General features: G+C 34.5%; 1 protein-coding gene across 1 annotated transcript in view; it reads left to right on the top strand.

The window, feature by feature from the left end:
* Positions 1–14,701, top strand: part of TBC1D15 (TBC1 domain family member 15) — a 44,321-nt gene extending 29,620 nt beyond the window's left edge. The window contains exons 11-16 of the mRNA XM_016198979.2: positions 4,872–4,972; positions 8,809–8,908; positions 9,309–9,406; positions 11,558–11,674; positions 12,204–12,290; positions 13,374–14,701. Coding sequence (XP_016054465.2) covers positions 4,872–4,972; positions 8,809–8,908; positions 9,309–9,406; positions 11,558–11,674; positions 12,204–12,290; positions 13,374–13,595 — 725 coding nt within the window. The 3' untranslated portion in view covers positions 13,596–14,701. The remainder of the gene's footprint in view (positions 1–4,871; positions 4,973–8,808; positions 8,909–9,308; positions 9,407–11,557; positions 11,675–12,203; positions 12,291–13,373) is intronic.
* The last annotated feature ends 1,890 nt before the right edge of the window (positions 14,702–16,591 follow it).

Raw genomic sequence — 16,591 nt, 5'->3', positions numbered from 1 at the left:
TTCTCTTTAAATTTTAGCCAGTCCTGCCTGTCACACCTATAATGAGTCTCAGATTGGATCATTGAAAACATATTGGTGGAGTGTTTTCAGGGTACATAGTGCTGTCATACTTGATTTAGATTTAGATTTGGATTCTAATAGCAGCCTTTTGAAGAAGCAGGGAAATAATGCTTACTTTATGCATAAGGTTATATTGATTCAGAGAGTGATTCAAGGTTGCACAAGTAGTGATTATTGGACTGGGGCATGGAGACCCAGGCCTTTCAGGCTGGCATTTTTGCCACTATACATTTAGCACCCTGGCCCTTTGCCATTTTGGTTTCTGTTACCACTGTAGGGAATACGACCATTGTCCTAGGGAACAAGAGGCATTGCCTCAAACTCTCAGGTGGTAATTTTGAGATAGGAATTTATTCATATACTCAGAAGAAGTTCCTGAACACTCAGATTTTTTTCAGGACATAGGCCCAGAACAGCTAACAATAAATTGCTCTTTTAATTTGTCTGTATTAACCCCATGTTCCTTCTAGTCAAATACTTAAGTTATCTGAAGCGTAGCCTAAGTTTTCATTAAGAACTTTGGCCTTGTGAGAATCCAAGGTAGTTTTCATAAAACAGTGGACCAAATTTCTTGCCTTTAATTCATAGCAAAGGAACTTGCTATAAATTTACTCTTATAGGTGATTCTGTCATGTTTAGTTGTTTCACTTATTGGCCCATAGATTACATAGGTATAGGTTTATTTGTATTGAATATAATCTTATTAATAGTGAGGAAGGAGACAAAAATTAAAAATTTCCAAGAGCAGATAGAAAAACTCAAGGAGGACTGATTTGTAGTGAGTTCAAAGACCCTACACCTAGGACTTGTCTATGGGAGGTATCTTTTTTACAGTGTATGTTCATAATGATGATCCTGAATAACCAATAAAAAGTTAAATTATACTCAAAATGCTATATATAAGAAGGGAGGAGAAAAAAAGAGGGCAGAGTGTCTAGTTTTAAAAATGATTTCCAGCCTGGCTGGGTGTGGCTCAGTGGTTGAGCACCGACCTGGGATCCAGGAGGTTGCGGTTTGATTCTCGGTCGGGGCACATGCCTGGGTTGTGGGCTCGATCCCTGGTTGGGAGCGTGCAGGAGGCAGCTGATTAATGATGAACTCTCTCATCATTGATGTTTCTATCTCTCTCTCTCCCTCTGAAATCAATAAAGATATATTTTTTAAAAAAGATTTCCAACTCCTAAGATTTTTTAAAAATTTGATATTCTTAAGGGATGAGGTTCAGTTAACCTGGAAAATTAAGCTAGATGTAGATGAAATGTTTCTTATCAGTGTGAGAGTATACACTAGGATAATTGTTTCTCACATCTCCACTGAAATTTGCTATGAAAATAATCTTAGGGAACTACTTCAGAAATTATGGTAGTGCTGATTAAGATGTGTATCAGCAGCACTAGTGCAGGCTCTGTGTCACTGAATGCTAATTTAAATAGCTTTAATCTTTCTTTAATTAAAAGGAATTTGTATATTATTTCCACCCCCACAACTCATGACATAACCCAGTGAACATATGTATAAAATAAAATAGATTAAAAGCAACTAGAATACAAAGATTAATTTGACTACTTGCTTCAGCTAAGACTATAGAAGAAATATGGTAGCGATGCCATGTGAAAACTGAAGACTTAAAGGATTAAATTAGCTTCTTAGAAACTTTTATTAATTATACCTTTATAATAAAGCACTTTTTCCCCCAGAGGAAAAGTGCTTTGTAAATCTTTTGAATAGCACACTTTGAAATATTTCTATTTTAGACCATATGCAGCCAGTCAGACCCAGTAAAGTAAGTACTCCTTTGCACTTTGTTGAATTCAGATCAGATTTCTTTCATGCTTTAATTCATTTAACCTTTATATTTGACATTGCTTTCACTGTCAGTGCCGTGTAGCAAAGTTTTGATGATAACAATTCAGTCTTCCTTTCAACCTACTTACTTTTTCTTAAAAGTGTTGTATTAGTCAGGGTTTGCCAGAGGAACAGAACCATTAAGATTATAAGTATTGCCCCCCGCCCCCCTTCCACCAGAAAAAAAAAAAATAGAGGTCCCACAATTTTTTGTCTGCAAACTGGAGACCTGGGAAAGCTAGTGGTGTAGTTTGAAGAACTGAGGGCAGGGTGTAGATGCCAGTTCGAGTTTGAAGGCATGAGAACCAGGTACACTGAGGGCAGGATGAGATCGATGTCCCAGCTCGAGCAATCAGGCAGAGAGCAAAGTCAACCTTCCTTCTTCATCTTTTTATTCTATCCAGGCTCTCTCAGTGGGTTTGATTATACCTACCCACGTTGAGGAGGGCCTTCTGCTTTAATCATTTCTCCAATTCAAATGCTAATCTCTTTTAGAAACACCTTCACAGACATTCCCAGAAATAATATTTAACCAGACATCTGGGCGTCCTGTGGCCCACTCAAGTTGACACATAAAATTAATCATTGCAAGTATGTGTTATTTTAAAAAGCATCTGCAATAAATATGTAGAAATGTTTACATTTAGATAACCATGTCAGATGCCATTTTTTTCTGGCACTTTTCTCTAAATAAATGTCTTGGTAACTCCATTGTCTGGTACTGTAATAATCAGATGCCCACCATGGGAACCCAAGTGTTCTTTTGTGCTAACGTGAGTAGAGCCATACTTTTCCACAGGGTATAGTGTATACATAGATTGATAAAGATTAGGCATAGCCGTAGATGATAGGGCAGAGGCTCAGAGCAGATGGAGCTAAATGTTTTTTTGTAAGGAGATCCTGAAGTCACCTGAGTGCCTCTCTATTACACATTTAATCTGAGTTTTTCCAAGAGACTAAGAGACTTTGGCTTATATGCTTCCAGGGTCATTTTTTAAAAAGTTTTTTCTGAAAAAAGGAAAAGTGATGCAGAGTTGTGTATCATTTCCAGCAGAAATATCCTCTTCCCTTTTCAAATACTCTCTAAATGGCTTCAGTGCACATGGATTTTGATGAATGTTAAAAATGTAAGATTTGGATCTGCAAATGAAAGACTAATTTCCATAGACTTCCCAAGCTACCACTGGGGAAAAAATCTCTATGTAACTTTAACAAATATACAACTTTACCATAGTTGAATGATAATATGTATTCGAGAAGGCTTAGAATGAGCTCTTGTCCCTTTGCTGGTTCAGGAATCTGTGTCATATGTGAAATTTAATTGTAAAACACTTAAGAAATTTGAGAGTTTTATATTTTGGAACTAAAAAATAAGCTTGACATGGTCAAGTGAAAAGTAGAACCAAAACTTTTTGTTTATTTTTAAGTAAGGGGCTGATTCTTTAATTTCCAGTTTTTCCTTTAAGTTAGCGCTGTAATTAGTGTCATAAATGAAAAATTATAACACCATCAAGAGAAAGGTGGTTAAAAGGCAGTTTTAGGCGTAACATTGATTGGATTTAATCCAGTTGCTAGGATTGCTTGGGTATGAAGTAACAAGAAAAGAAAGAAGACATAGGTTCGACTATTTAAAAGAGGTACGTATTTTTGTTGAGATTCCTTTTATTTAGATTACCAATGATCTGGTTGCTAAAGCAGTAGGATCTCTTTTTTTTAAAAAAATATATTTTTATTGATTTCTGAGAGAGGAAGGGAGAGGGGGAGAGAAAGAGAAACATCAGTGATGAGAGAGAGTCCTTGATCGGCTGCCTCCTGCATGTCCCCCACTAGGGATCGAGCCCGAAACCCAGGCATGTGCCCTGACTGGGAATCGAACTTCGATCTCCGGGATTGTAAGTCAATGTTCAACTGCTGAGCCATGCTGGCCGGGCAGCTGGATTATTTTTAGTAGTTCTTTTTCTTGGCTTATTTAAGGTAGCTTGGCACTGTTGACTCCTCCTCTGGCCTGGCAACTTTCTTCCCCTTGACTTTTATAAAAATCTTCTCCTTTGATTTTCTTTTTCATTTGACTATTTGATCTCCTTTGGGTATGTACTCTTATATTTGACGTTTTGGTTTTTTCTTCATCTCTCTTCTTTCTCATAATGCTGTTGAACATTTAAAACTTTTTTTTTTCTCATCTGAGGATATTTTTTTCCATTGCTTTTTAGAGAGAGTTGAAGGGAGAGAGGGAGAAAGTAGAAGGAGAGGAAAGGGGAGAGAGAGAAACAGAGAAATAGAAACATTGATGTGGAGACAGATATATCAGTTGGTTGCCTCCTGCATGTGCCCTGATCAGGGCCAGGGATGGAGCCTGCAGCCGAGGTATGTGCCCTTGGCTGGAATTGTACCTGGGACGCTCCAGTCTGCATGCCGACACTCTAACGTCTGAGCCAAACCGGCTAGGGCTATTTTTTATTTTTTATTCTCACCTGAGGATATGTTGATTGATTTTCAGAGAGAGAGAGGGAGAGAGAGAGAGAGAAACATTGATATGAGAGAGAGACAAGGATTGATTGCCTCTAGTACTCACCCCAACTGGGGATTGGAACCCATGCAACCTAGGTATGTGCCCTGACTGGGAATAGAACCCGAAACCTTTTTTGATGTATGGGACGACGCTACAACCAACTGAGACACCAGGGCTTGCTATTTTTAAATGATATTTACCCACTCTTGATAGTGATATCTACAGTACTACGTGTATCGGAAGATAGTTACCATGCTTGACGTCTCAGTCGGAAACAACTCATCTTTCTTACCCCATTGCTAGACTTCCTTCTTGTTTCTTTTCTTGTGAACGTCATATCTACCAGTTTCTGAACCAAAGAAATGGTAACATTTTAAGTGAAATGGTGGTGATAAGCACAGAAGGATACATAAAGCTTAGGTTTTCAGAGACATGATTTTTTTGTTTTTCTTCTTAGGATATGTGCAAGGAATGAGTGACTTACTTTCCCCTCTTTTATATGTGATGGAAAATGAGGTGGATGCCTTTTGGTGCTTTGCCTCTTACATGGACCAAATGGTAAGAATGGGGTACCTCCCTTTACTCAAACTAATTTGACAATTTTAGTTGTATAATCTTATTATATAAGATTGATGCTTATATTTAGCCAGTTATGATAGAACTTTAAAAAATTGCCTCATGTTGCTTGTTTGTTTCCTTTTTTAAACAGCTTTTTCAAGAGGCTTGGAAATGCTGACATTGTTTTTAATACAAAAAGTAGATAGAAAGTACCTGTAGTACAGGAATAATCAGGTTTTAATATCAGTAAATGCTTATATCCTGCAGAAGAGCCATGAGTCATTACGGAATATTGATGAAATAGATGAATTCAGTTCTTGTGAAGTAGTTGAACTTTCATATCATCTGTTTCAGAGATAAAGCTTAGTCATACCAAGTAATATCCTTACCTTTTGTGAACATTTTGGATTTTGTTACTGATTTTTCTCCAGATGTGTTTGAACTATTTGTAGCGCTGACACTTTCTTAGTAATTCACTATTATTTTCTCAGAAGCATGTGCTTATTAGAGTTGAACTATGTCTATATATACATATTATTACAGATAACATTTTATCTATGATCATTGATATATATTGGCAGTAGACTTCTAGGACAGAGAGAGTGTAACGGGAATAAAACAGACCAATTTTTTCAAGTTATCTTTTAGAAAGAGAAGAAAAAAAAGCAGAGGATCTAAGAGTAGATAAAGGCATATGAAATCCAAAGACTTGACTACATAGGTCACTTTACTACTTCAGAATAAGCTTAATTTGCTTCATGGTGGGCCTTGATGTCAGATATTAAAATGGCTTGCTTGCAAGGGGATAAAGATTTTGAATATGTAATCATGAGAAATGTTTCCCCGTAATTAATAATAGGGTTTAACTTATAGTTTCTGGGATACAAATGTGGAATTTGGAAGTGGTACCCTTCTCTGTTTTGATTACTTCTAGTGCTTGCCAATTTTTCTTTCCCTTGCAAATTTTCTCACTTTTGTCTGTTTACTCAAGTCCCATCCGTGGTTCCTACTCATTCTCACTTCTCCTTTTCCCACATGCATGATGAAATATGTGGTTTTAAAATATCTTTTGCTATCACATTGATAAATATGCAAATTATGTAGCTCTTTGCCATACACCAATGTTTTTAGGTTATTTGGAAAGATTATTAATTGCAGTAATCTAGTAATATCGTAGATTGTCTTCCTTTCCTTTTTGATTGATTGATTTTACCTGCCTTCTTAGTTCCAATTACTCCCAAGTGCTCTAGAAACCTGAGGCATTTGTTATAAAGGTCTGTACAACTGGCACTAACTGTATAAAAACTCTTGTCTGCCTTCCTTGTGTTTCTCTTGTTTATCCTTTTTTTCACTAGAGCTAGTATGTTTCTTGGTAAAGGGTTCATGTCTTTGCTTAACTAATTCTCTCGTCTGCTTCCAGAATTTTCCTAAGGCCTGGTAATGAGATTTTTGTTCAACAGATTTTGGTAGAATAAACACATGAGCATCTCCCCAGTGCTCAGTTTAGACCTCTACTTATAGTGGGTACTCTAAAAGAGTTAACATGAGCATACTGCGTTTAGTTTTTTATATAAGTTTTCATAAAACTGAGGAAATAATTAGCATGTTCAGATATTTTGGCTTATGATACCAAATGCATACATACATGTACATGTATTTAGGTCTCAAATGCAAAGATTACTTTCTGAATATATATATCTGTAATACACACTTGCAATCTATTTTTTATTTTTTGTATATAAAGGTTCAAGTTCTATCTTTTTCACAGTAAATGTTCTCTGTGCTTGCCTTTTCCATTGAGGATGGTCTAGGGATTTTTCTAGTCTTTATTCTAAAAAAAATCTCAATATATTGTCTACTAATATCCTTTTTTTCATACTATTTGAATGAAAGGGCAGTATGTTGCAATCAAAATACTCTGCACAAGTATTTTTCACTGTATTGTTATTTTAGTGTCCTTAAATTAGTGCTGCTGCTGTTAGACTCCGTTTTGTTTTACAGCTTTATTTCATATCACATGTTATTTCCTATGTGATGGCTGAACCTAATGTCTGTAGACTTACTTTGGTTGAGATTTACTCACATCTAATGTGGGTCTAGGCATAGTCTTTGCCTGTTAAGGAAATATTATGGAAACATTTGCCAAATGATCTAATGAACTTTCTTACACCCACTCTTCATTTTGCCATAAAGTTTAGTACCCCTTTCCTTCCTCTCACTTCCTACGCCCATATAATGTGTATGCATGATATACACACACGTATGTAATACGCATATGTGTATATATATGCACATATTCATACCTATGTATTTTTATAAATACAATTGAAGCCCTTTGTATATCCATATGGATCTTATTTCTTCTTCTCTAGGAATAGCTACTTTTCCAAAGTCGGCTTCAGTGATTTTGGGAGTACTTCTTTTTACAGCTGAGTGGGTAGCAGTGGCTATGACATGTTGGTACTCCCAAACCAACTGTGTTTTGGCTGTGTTGTAACAGAAGTGATGCTGTTAATCAGAGAGTTAATTCTGCCTTTCCCCTACAGGTCCATGTGGTAAATGTGAAGAGGCTATATCTTAAAGGCTTATGTTAGTCTGTTAAACTAGTCTTTAAATCATTAAAGAGGAACCAGTTTATTGAGAGTCAGTAGCCTTTAATTTTTTTTTGTTTTTACCAAGAATGGGTGGTTTCTATTCTGATACATACTTCTAATACAGCACTACTATTGTCTCTAAAACTAAAAAAGAAGTGCGAAGGGGGGATATTCTTCTTAGGCTTTTCACAAGAGTTAGGGTAGAAGGTCACCAAGGAGGGGTTGGTGCACATTTTAAAGGGATCAGAATCATCTAAGAAGCCTTTTAGTTATTTTGGTGCCCCCTCTGTCTTTGACTGAAGTGACGGTAGGGAATTGACTCAACTTGGAACATTTTTCGAAGTACGTAAACCACAGCAGTTCTCAAACTTTGTGATCTCAGGACCCCTTCACACTCTTAACCGTTATTGAGGACCCCACCCCAAGAGCATTTGTTTGTATGGGTTATATCTATTAATGTTTATCATATGAAAAATTAGTACTGAGAAATTGAAATATTTAAAAATAACAGTAAACCTACTACAGTTTAACGTATATAACATTTTAAAATGGAAAGTTAGTATTCCAAAACAAAAACAGATGTACTGAGAAGAGGAATTGTTTTATATTTCCATTTTCTTTAATATCTACACCTGGATTTTCTTTTTTTTTTTTTAACATATCTTTATTGATTTCAGAGAGAGGAAAGGAAGGGGGAGAGAGTGAGATAGAAACATCAATGATGAGAGAGTCATTGATGGAGCTCGCAACCGGGGCATGTGCCCTGACCGGGAATCGAACCCCGATCTCCTGGATCCCAGGTCTACGCTCAACTGCTGAGCCACGCCCAGCCGGGCTACACCTGGATTTTCATATCTACTTCTGTATTCAATCTTTTGCATAATCACATGTTATAGCCTTTATACTTATGGGAGATTTGATAAAAGTTTATTTCCCAAATGTGTGTTCCTTTCACCAAATCTTATGCAGTGTCAGAAATTAGTCTGTAGTTAACTGTCTGTGCATTCTTCTTCATCTAAATCAAAGGAATACAGGGAAAAAATAATTCTTAATTTGAGAACAAGGTTTCTCTTTTCCTCTTTTTTATTGTTGCTTTAGCTTTTTAATTTGTCATGATTTTATAAAATATAATCAGTGTGGTATTAGTTCAACATTTGTCTTTAGACTCATGGTTTAGTTTATGTACTATAAAATATTTATTAAATATTGCTTATATAGTAACATGTATTTCCTTCTATAAAGCATCAGAATTTTGAAGAACAAATGCAAGGCATGAAGACCCAGCTAATTCAACTAAGTACCTTACTTCGATTGTTGGACAGTGGATTTTGCAGTTACTTAGGTAAGGTTAGTGAATCAGAACTATATCTAGCAAATTATAGGGTAATACATAGGAAGAAAAATGTAAAAAACTCTTCTAAAGATACATAGACTCTATCGCTGTTGGCTGGCTTCCCTTAGGAATAAAAGTGTGGAACCAAACTATCTTTGTGTACTTATATCTTAAAACAGTTTGTTGATAAAATTAATTATAATTAATTTGGTTGTTATTTGGTTGTTTTCTTTTAAAGACGTTACCCTGCAGATTTGAACTGTTTCCTTGATTTAGTAGAAGACAATTAAATTTACAGGACTTTTAATAGCCTAAGATGCATAGAAAAATTTGAGTTTGAAATAGGTCACTGTATTCTGAGATAATTAGCATAAGAGTAAGCCATATATATATTTTTTCTTCTGTATAGAATCTCAGGACTCTGGATACCTTTATTTTTGCTTCAGATGGCTTTTAATCAGATTTAAAAGGGAATTTAGTTTTCTAGATATTCTTCGATTATGGGAGGTAAGTTCTTAAATTATACAAATGTAATATTTATTATGGAAAGAAACAACTTACTCTATAGAATTTCAATGGATTATAATAGTGTAACTGAAATTCTTAAAGCAAGCATGTTTCAAAATTCTGATCATTTGTTGCCCTTAAAAATTAATGATCTTGAATGGAATATCTGGTCTTTGGAGCCTTTTTCTGTAAATCATAATCCTTATGAGATTTGGGGACTCTTGGTTTCCCAGAACCAGTTTTCTAGACCATTAGTGTCTGTGTTCTTTCCTAGGGAAACTTGGCTGTGTGATGCTCTGCCACATTCTGGTATAGGTTGTATAGAGTTCAAGGTTGTTTTGACAGGCCTGTCAGTTGAGATGACACTTTATTTATAGTTTGAGGTTTTGGGAAGGAGCTGAACTGTGTTTTGCTTTGTAACAGAAATTTAAGTTAGAGCAAAATACTAAGAATAATGTAACACACATCCTACCATCCATATTTAACATTTTGCTGTATTCTAGTTTTTACTTATTTTTTCTTTCCAAGTAAAAAAATTAAAGAATAGCTAACATCTTCTTTAATCACCACCCCAAGTCCCATTTCCCTCTCCACCACTCTAGAAGATATTCTTGATCATGTTTTTGGTGTGTATACTTTCATTCTATTCTATACCCAGGACAACTCTTGATGAAAAACAGAAAATATTTCTTTTCAAATATCTGCTAATATTAACAGATTGATTGCTTCTGAAATAGGAAATTGGTATAATGGCTGATTGCTGCTTTAGCTTTAAAAAATAAGGGATTATAGAAATTTTCCCAAGGAAAGTCTGGGGGAAATAATCCATTTGGATAAATGAGCTTATATATATTGGAACCAGCCTAATGCCTTCTGAGGCTTTTACAGCTGGAAAATGTTTCCTATGCTTATAGCAGCTATGCTGTCATTAGAGAAGGGGATGCCTTGACTGACGGATCACTGCTTTGTGGAGGATCAGTTCCTCTGTTTGAAATAAGAAGTAAAACTCACATGTTCTTTTTTCCCTCCACATTCATTTAATCATCATTTCATTTAATCATCAGTACAAGCGTTGAAATGGAAAGGTAATTTTATACTCTCCATTTTCCAGTGGAGGAAACCATAGTTTCAAGGAAAACTTACATGTTCTTGACCTGGAACCATATTTTTAATGTTTACCAATTCTGTTAAATTAGTATCTTAACTTTTTAAACTTTTTTAAAAGGATGAATTGAGAATATTATTACCATATAGCTAGAATAACTTCCTTATCTGTGTTTACTGAATATTTTGGGACTCTAAGTGAAACCTTGGAAGTTAATTGTATTTCATTTAAACTTTAAAAAATAGGATTAGTCTGAAAATTACTCAACTTGATTTACTCCTGGTGAAAGAAGTAAAAACATTTTAGGTATGCTTTAGTAGTATGGTTATATGGTTCTTTTTGTGTTTCCAGATGAGGTAATATTAGGTACATTAGCCAGGGTGAAATTAAGGCCTGAAATTTGAGGACATTACTTATATTTAGGAAAAAGTGCAGCTATTGATGAAACATTTTATGCTTTTGGGTGTAAATTTTGGGTAGTTGATTCAATTTTTGTCACAATATCTGACTTATGTAATACGATGTTTAATATGTAGAGTTGTCTCAGGTGTTTTTGATTCCATGCATTGTGTGACTGAATCTTTTTATTTATTTATAGGATTTAGCTTTCATTTCTAGAGACTGAGAGAGATTTAAAAGTGAGAAACTTTCAAATCAATTTACAGCACGTAATTGAAAGTTCAGAAAAATACTGAAAATGCCTCTAACCCTTCTACCTTAAACTTCACTTCATAGCTGTGGCCCTTTAATTAATACCATTTATTGTATGGGTTAGACTCAGTGATTTGCTTATTGTCGTTACCTAAACAGCCACATTGGAATTCATTGTATTCACATAATGTGAAGCTCGATGTTAGTTACTTTGTAGGTGAAGGTAAGTAAGACTTCCCTTCTCTACCCCTCGTTTCTTAACTAGAAAACTGGTGGACTACCCCATCTAGGCAACTTCTGCTTTGCATAGAAGTCATTTAGAGTTCAGGATTGTATATATGAGGAAAGTATTTTAGGGCTAATATAGTGCACTAAATAGTTGTTTTGTTTTATAGGTAATGTGGACTGAACTACCATGTAAAAATTTCCATCTTCTTCTCTGTTGTGCTATTCTGGAGTCAGAAAAGCAGCAAATAATGGAAAAGCATTATGGTTTTAATGAAATACTTAAGGTAGTTATTTCTTTAATTTAGATTTTAATACTTTGGCTCTTTCCTCTATTTGGTGGTACTGATACACAAAACATTTTGTTGGAGCTTTATTGAATCCCTTGACGTAACTTAAGCTGTATCGGTAACAGTTCTGGGACTGACTCTTGGAATGACAGTTCACCAAATACATATTGGCCAGTTATTTTTACCTGGTTAATTAGGAAGAAAAGGAAATTCAACAAATGCTTTATTTTTTTTTGTAGTTTAATTTTCTAAAAAAATACTGTATTTTTGCTTGTATCTTTGAGATAGTAGACTTGAGACAGCTGTTATATTTAATGTTCCATAAGCTTATTAGTTATTTTTCAGCTTTAAAACTTGAAATAATCTAAGGAAAGATAAAGTAAATTTTGTTTGTTTGTAGTATATGAATATTTTTATTTTAAGAATTTTATCTGCAGTGAAATATAACTGGTAATAAATTATTTATATAGTAGAATGTATAGTGTTTCAGTTTTGATGATAATTTTATTTTATTGATTAATTTTAGCATATCAATGAATTGTCCATGAAAATTGATGTGGAAGATGTATTATGCAAGGCAGAAGCAATTTCTCTACAGATGGTAAAATGCAAGGTATACAGTATATTTTTTTAATCCTTACCTAAGGATATGTTTAGAGAGAGAGAGGGTGAGAGAGAGACAAACATTGATCGGTTGCCTCCAGTACATGCCCCAACCAGGGATTGAACCTGTAACCTAATATGTGCCCTGACCGGGAATAGAACCCGAAATCTTTTGGTGTACGGGACGATGCTCCACTCATCTGAGCCACCCGGCCAGGGCTCAAGGTATACAGTATTTTAAATAACTGCAGGATTTTTTTGTTGATATGTTTTTGGTGGGTTGAGATAAGAAAGAAATTTTCTTCTTAGAAATAATATAAATGGCAGTTTTAGCAGGTTGAAAGCAGACAGAAAGCATTGGGTAGCATTTTGTTTACCATTATAGGTTTACAGCATGTAATTGAAAAATCATATAATAAGGCAAAATGGTAAAAGTAATGAAAACATTTCTGTAACAACCAGCGATGCTGTAGAATTTAAGCATTGGTATGCTACCCAGTCGAATTAGTGAGAACTTCATATTAAATATGTAGTGTCTCCAAGTAAAGACAGATGGTAATCAGAAATGGTTAAGTCCATGTCATTCTGTTTGTATGTCATGCTCTTAATTTGTCTGGAAACAAGGCAAATTTGATGTATTATCTGAATTCAAACCAAATCATTGATGTATTTTGGTTTTTGCGTTTTTTTGAGAATTCTTATTTTGTCTTTGTGTCATTTGTTCATAGTTCCAAATACTTATTTTGGTTCCATTCTCTAAACACTTATTTGGTAGCTATTCTGTTCACAACATGCCAGTGATACATACCTTCTTACCTTTAAGGAACCTTTGTGTACTGAGGGAAAAAGACAATGTAAATAAGATATTTTAAAACAAGGAGAATGAAACAAGTGCTAAATATTAGCAACTGTATGTTTGTGGGTAGAGTGGAGAGTGATTCAGAATAGAAGATCGGGGAACCACTTACCAATTACACTGTTAGAACAAATGTTCAGAATCTAGAATCGGTGTAGTCTTAATTAGAAGTGTTACTTTGTGATTAAGTTTCCTCCATAGTGAATGATGGCTTAGTTTTTGATTTTTCATATTTAGGAATTGCCACAAGCAGTGTGTGAGATCCTGGGGCTTCAGGACAGTGAAGTTGCAACACCGGATTCAGACACTGGTGAAGATGAACATGTTGGCATGACTAACTGTCCTACACCTGCGTTTCAAAGTGACTCCTTGCCTGTACTTGCTGCCAGTGGAGCCAGAGATGACAACCCAACACAGATATCAGTGTCCCCAAATGTTAGCAGATTAACACCTGCATGATCCTTCTTGTTGCTTAATTTTTGAAGAGACACTTTGTTGCAGCTTTTCAAGTACTTGAAAGGTGGAAATTTTAAATCTTGGTAATGATCATGCTTTAAGGTTTATGGAAAGAAAGTGTACTGATGTTCTTGCATTAAAGCTTTACAGAGATTTACACTAATTATTTTTGTAGTTACTTCTACCAAATAGCCTTTCTTTTTCAATAACATTCCGTAGTATTTTTATAGCCAAGTACATTTTATTTTCTTGCTGATGAACTGGAATTGGATAAATATTACAAGTGGATGAGTTGGAAATTATGCACTTTGAAAACATTCACTTTGTTTACTCTAAGCTTAGTGGGTTTTGGATTTGATTAAATTAAATGTTGAGCCTTTCTATAGCATTCTAAGCTGAGAAGTAGATTGCTACCCAATGACAAAATAAAAGAATTTGTTTTTCTCTATTGTTTACAACAATACTCAGCTTAAATATGTTGGTTGAATGTGATTTAAATTGGACATTTTCATCAATGCAATTTAATGTGTAGATAAGTAGCTACTTCAACCATAAGTGGATTGGCAGTATATTTTTTACATCGAACTTTTCTTCACTTGTATATAAAGACTATATAAGTACTTATTTATGAGTATAAGAAAGGAATAGCATATTTTCTTTAACTGAATAAACTTGACTATTGATTTATATAACCTGATTTCACAAAATTAATAACTAGCTTCAATATGAGATTTTTTTCAAAACTATTTTCTTAACCAAGCATTTATTTCATGAGACTACATTCAGCCCTATATATACCTGGTGTAATTTGAAATTAATTGCTTGTAACCTCACTTTACTAATAATGTTTATTATCTTTCCTAATAATGTATTAACTAATTAATCAGGTCTTTAAATTTTTATACAATACTTTGCAAAAAGCTTATGTGAAAAATTTCAATATACCATCACAAGTCTCAAAATAATACTCTTTTGTATATGAACAAAGCTGTTGTTTTTACCATGCAGTGTTGCATGATTTTAAGTTATGTGGAATTAACATAACTGATTCCGTTTTAATTGTAATTTGTTAACTCCTGTACATATCATTAAAATAATTTGAAGTTGAAGTAGTGTTTTCAGTTAAATTACACCTAAAATAGTCTGCTAGTTCTTCATTAGGAGAAAAATATTCCAAGGTGAACCCAGTAAATTTCATATTTTTATGTGATCGAAATAATCATTTGAATAGAGTTGTGGAAATGAGAAACATGACCCCTGTTATAACTGAAAAAATTTTTTCACTGGCATGAAATTGGGCATAGTATTGCCATGGAGGATATATAATTATGTGACACAGTAAAACAGTTTCCTACGATTGATGCTAATAATATAAAAATGTGACGCAGTTCTAAAATGGTCCAGTAGGTAGATTCCCCCCATAAAGCTAGGGAACCAAATGAAATTTTTTTCCTACTTGAGCATTAAGTGACAATCATGACAGTGGTGGAACCATTAGATGTTAGTTTTTAATATCATATGTGTTATCTTTCATCAGTTAATAATGAGTAAGCCTATTCGGGGGAAAAAAGTAAACTGATCAAAAACTCAGCATCTCCAGCCTTTCATTTCCTGCTCTTCAGGAAATTGCTTAGAACATCTTGATGTCCTTCTTGTTCTTCCTGGACAGGGGCTTTTGGAAAGTTTGTTCCCACTACGTAATGTGATATCTACTTCAGAGTTTTAAAAAAGCTTAATACACTTAATAAGTTCAACTTTTGTTAATTTTTTTTTTATATATAAAACTACTTGTTAAAAACATTTTTACTAAGCAGTCTAGCACATTTTGGATATGGAAGAGTGATAATATAGTATAGTGCCGATAAAGTTTTTATTAAAGTATAGTTGACATGCAATATTACATTAGTTTCAGGAGCACAAGGTAGTGATTCAACATTTATATACCTTACAAAGTGATCTCAGTAAGTCTAGTAACCATCTGTCACTGTACAAACTACGATCTTACTATTTTCCATACTATGCACTACGTCCCTGTGCCTTTTAACTGGAAGCTTATGCCTCTCATTCTCCTTCACCTCTTGCCCTTTCCCTCCACCTCCTCCTTTCTGGCAACCATGTTTGTTCTCTATATCTATTAGTCTGTTTCTGTTTGTTTATTTTGTTTTTTATATGCCACGTGTAAGTGAAATCATACCATATTTGTCCTTCATTGTCTAACATTTCCCTTAGCATAATACCCTCTTGGTTCACCCATGTTGTCACAAATGGCAAGATTTCATTGTTTTATTTTATGAATAGAATTCCATTGTGTGTTGCCCTTGGAAACACAGGAATTTCCTGTTGCACAGGAAATTACACTGTTTACAAACTCACTGTAAAATTATATATATATATATATATATATATATATATATATATATATATTCAAAATCTCTTTTTCTAAGAACTACCAGGAATCAGAAATACCATATTTGCCTAATATAGTTCAATCCCTAAAGTTAGAATTAGAATGTAATAGATCAGCTATTACATATGCTTCTCTTCCTCAAATATCTGTATAGTATATTGCTCCTCACATATCTCTGCCTGTGCGAAAGAAGACAGAATGGGAAGAACAAATTCCAGTAAGCTTAGCTATGATCAATGAGCAGTCCAGTTCTGGTTCAGCTTTTTTAATTAAAAAGACTTATTAACCTCAGAGATGGGCTTTTGCTGTGACAGTCAATAATAGATGTTTTCGAACACCACGCTAGTCTTACTGGAGGTGTAAGACCCAATAGGTTTGTAGATGCTTTAAAAACACCAATAGAGCTGTTTTCACATTGCTTTAGATGTATATGGCCTGATTGTAGAAGGGACTAGAATGTCTTTTGTGGTGGGTCACAGGCTCACTTTGCAAAACAAATTGCTCTCCAGTGGAGAAACCATCGAGGTACTTCTGAGTACTCAGCAATTACAATGCAAGCTGCTGTCACTGTTGGACACAGTATGCGGGATGC

This window comes from Miniopterus natalensis, chromosome 2, assembly GCF_054644295.1.
Source record: "Miniopterus natalensis isolate mMinNat1 chromosome 2, mMinNat1.hap1, whole genome shotgun sequence".
Taxonomy (NCBI): Eukaryota; Metazoa; Chordata; class Mammalia; order Chiroptera; family Miniopteridae; genus Miniopterus; species Miniopterus natalensis.
Note: the sequence above shows the minus strand (reverse complement) of the source record. Positions and strands in the feature narration are given on the sequence as shown.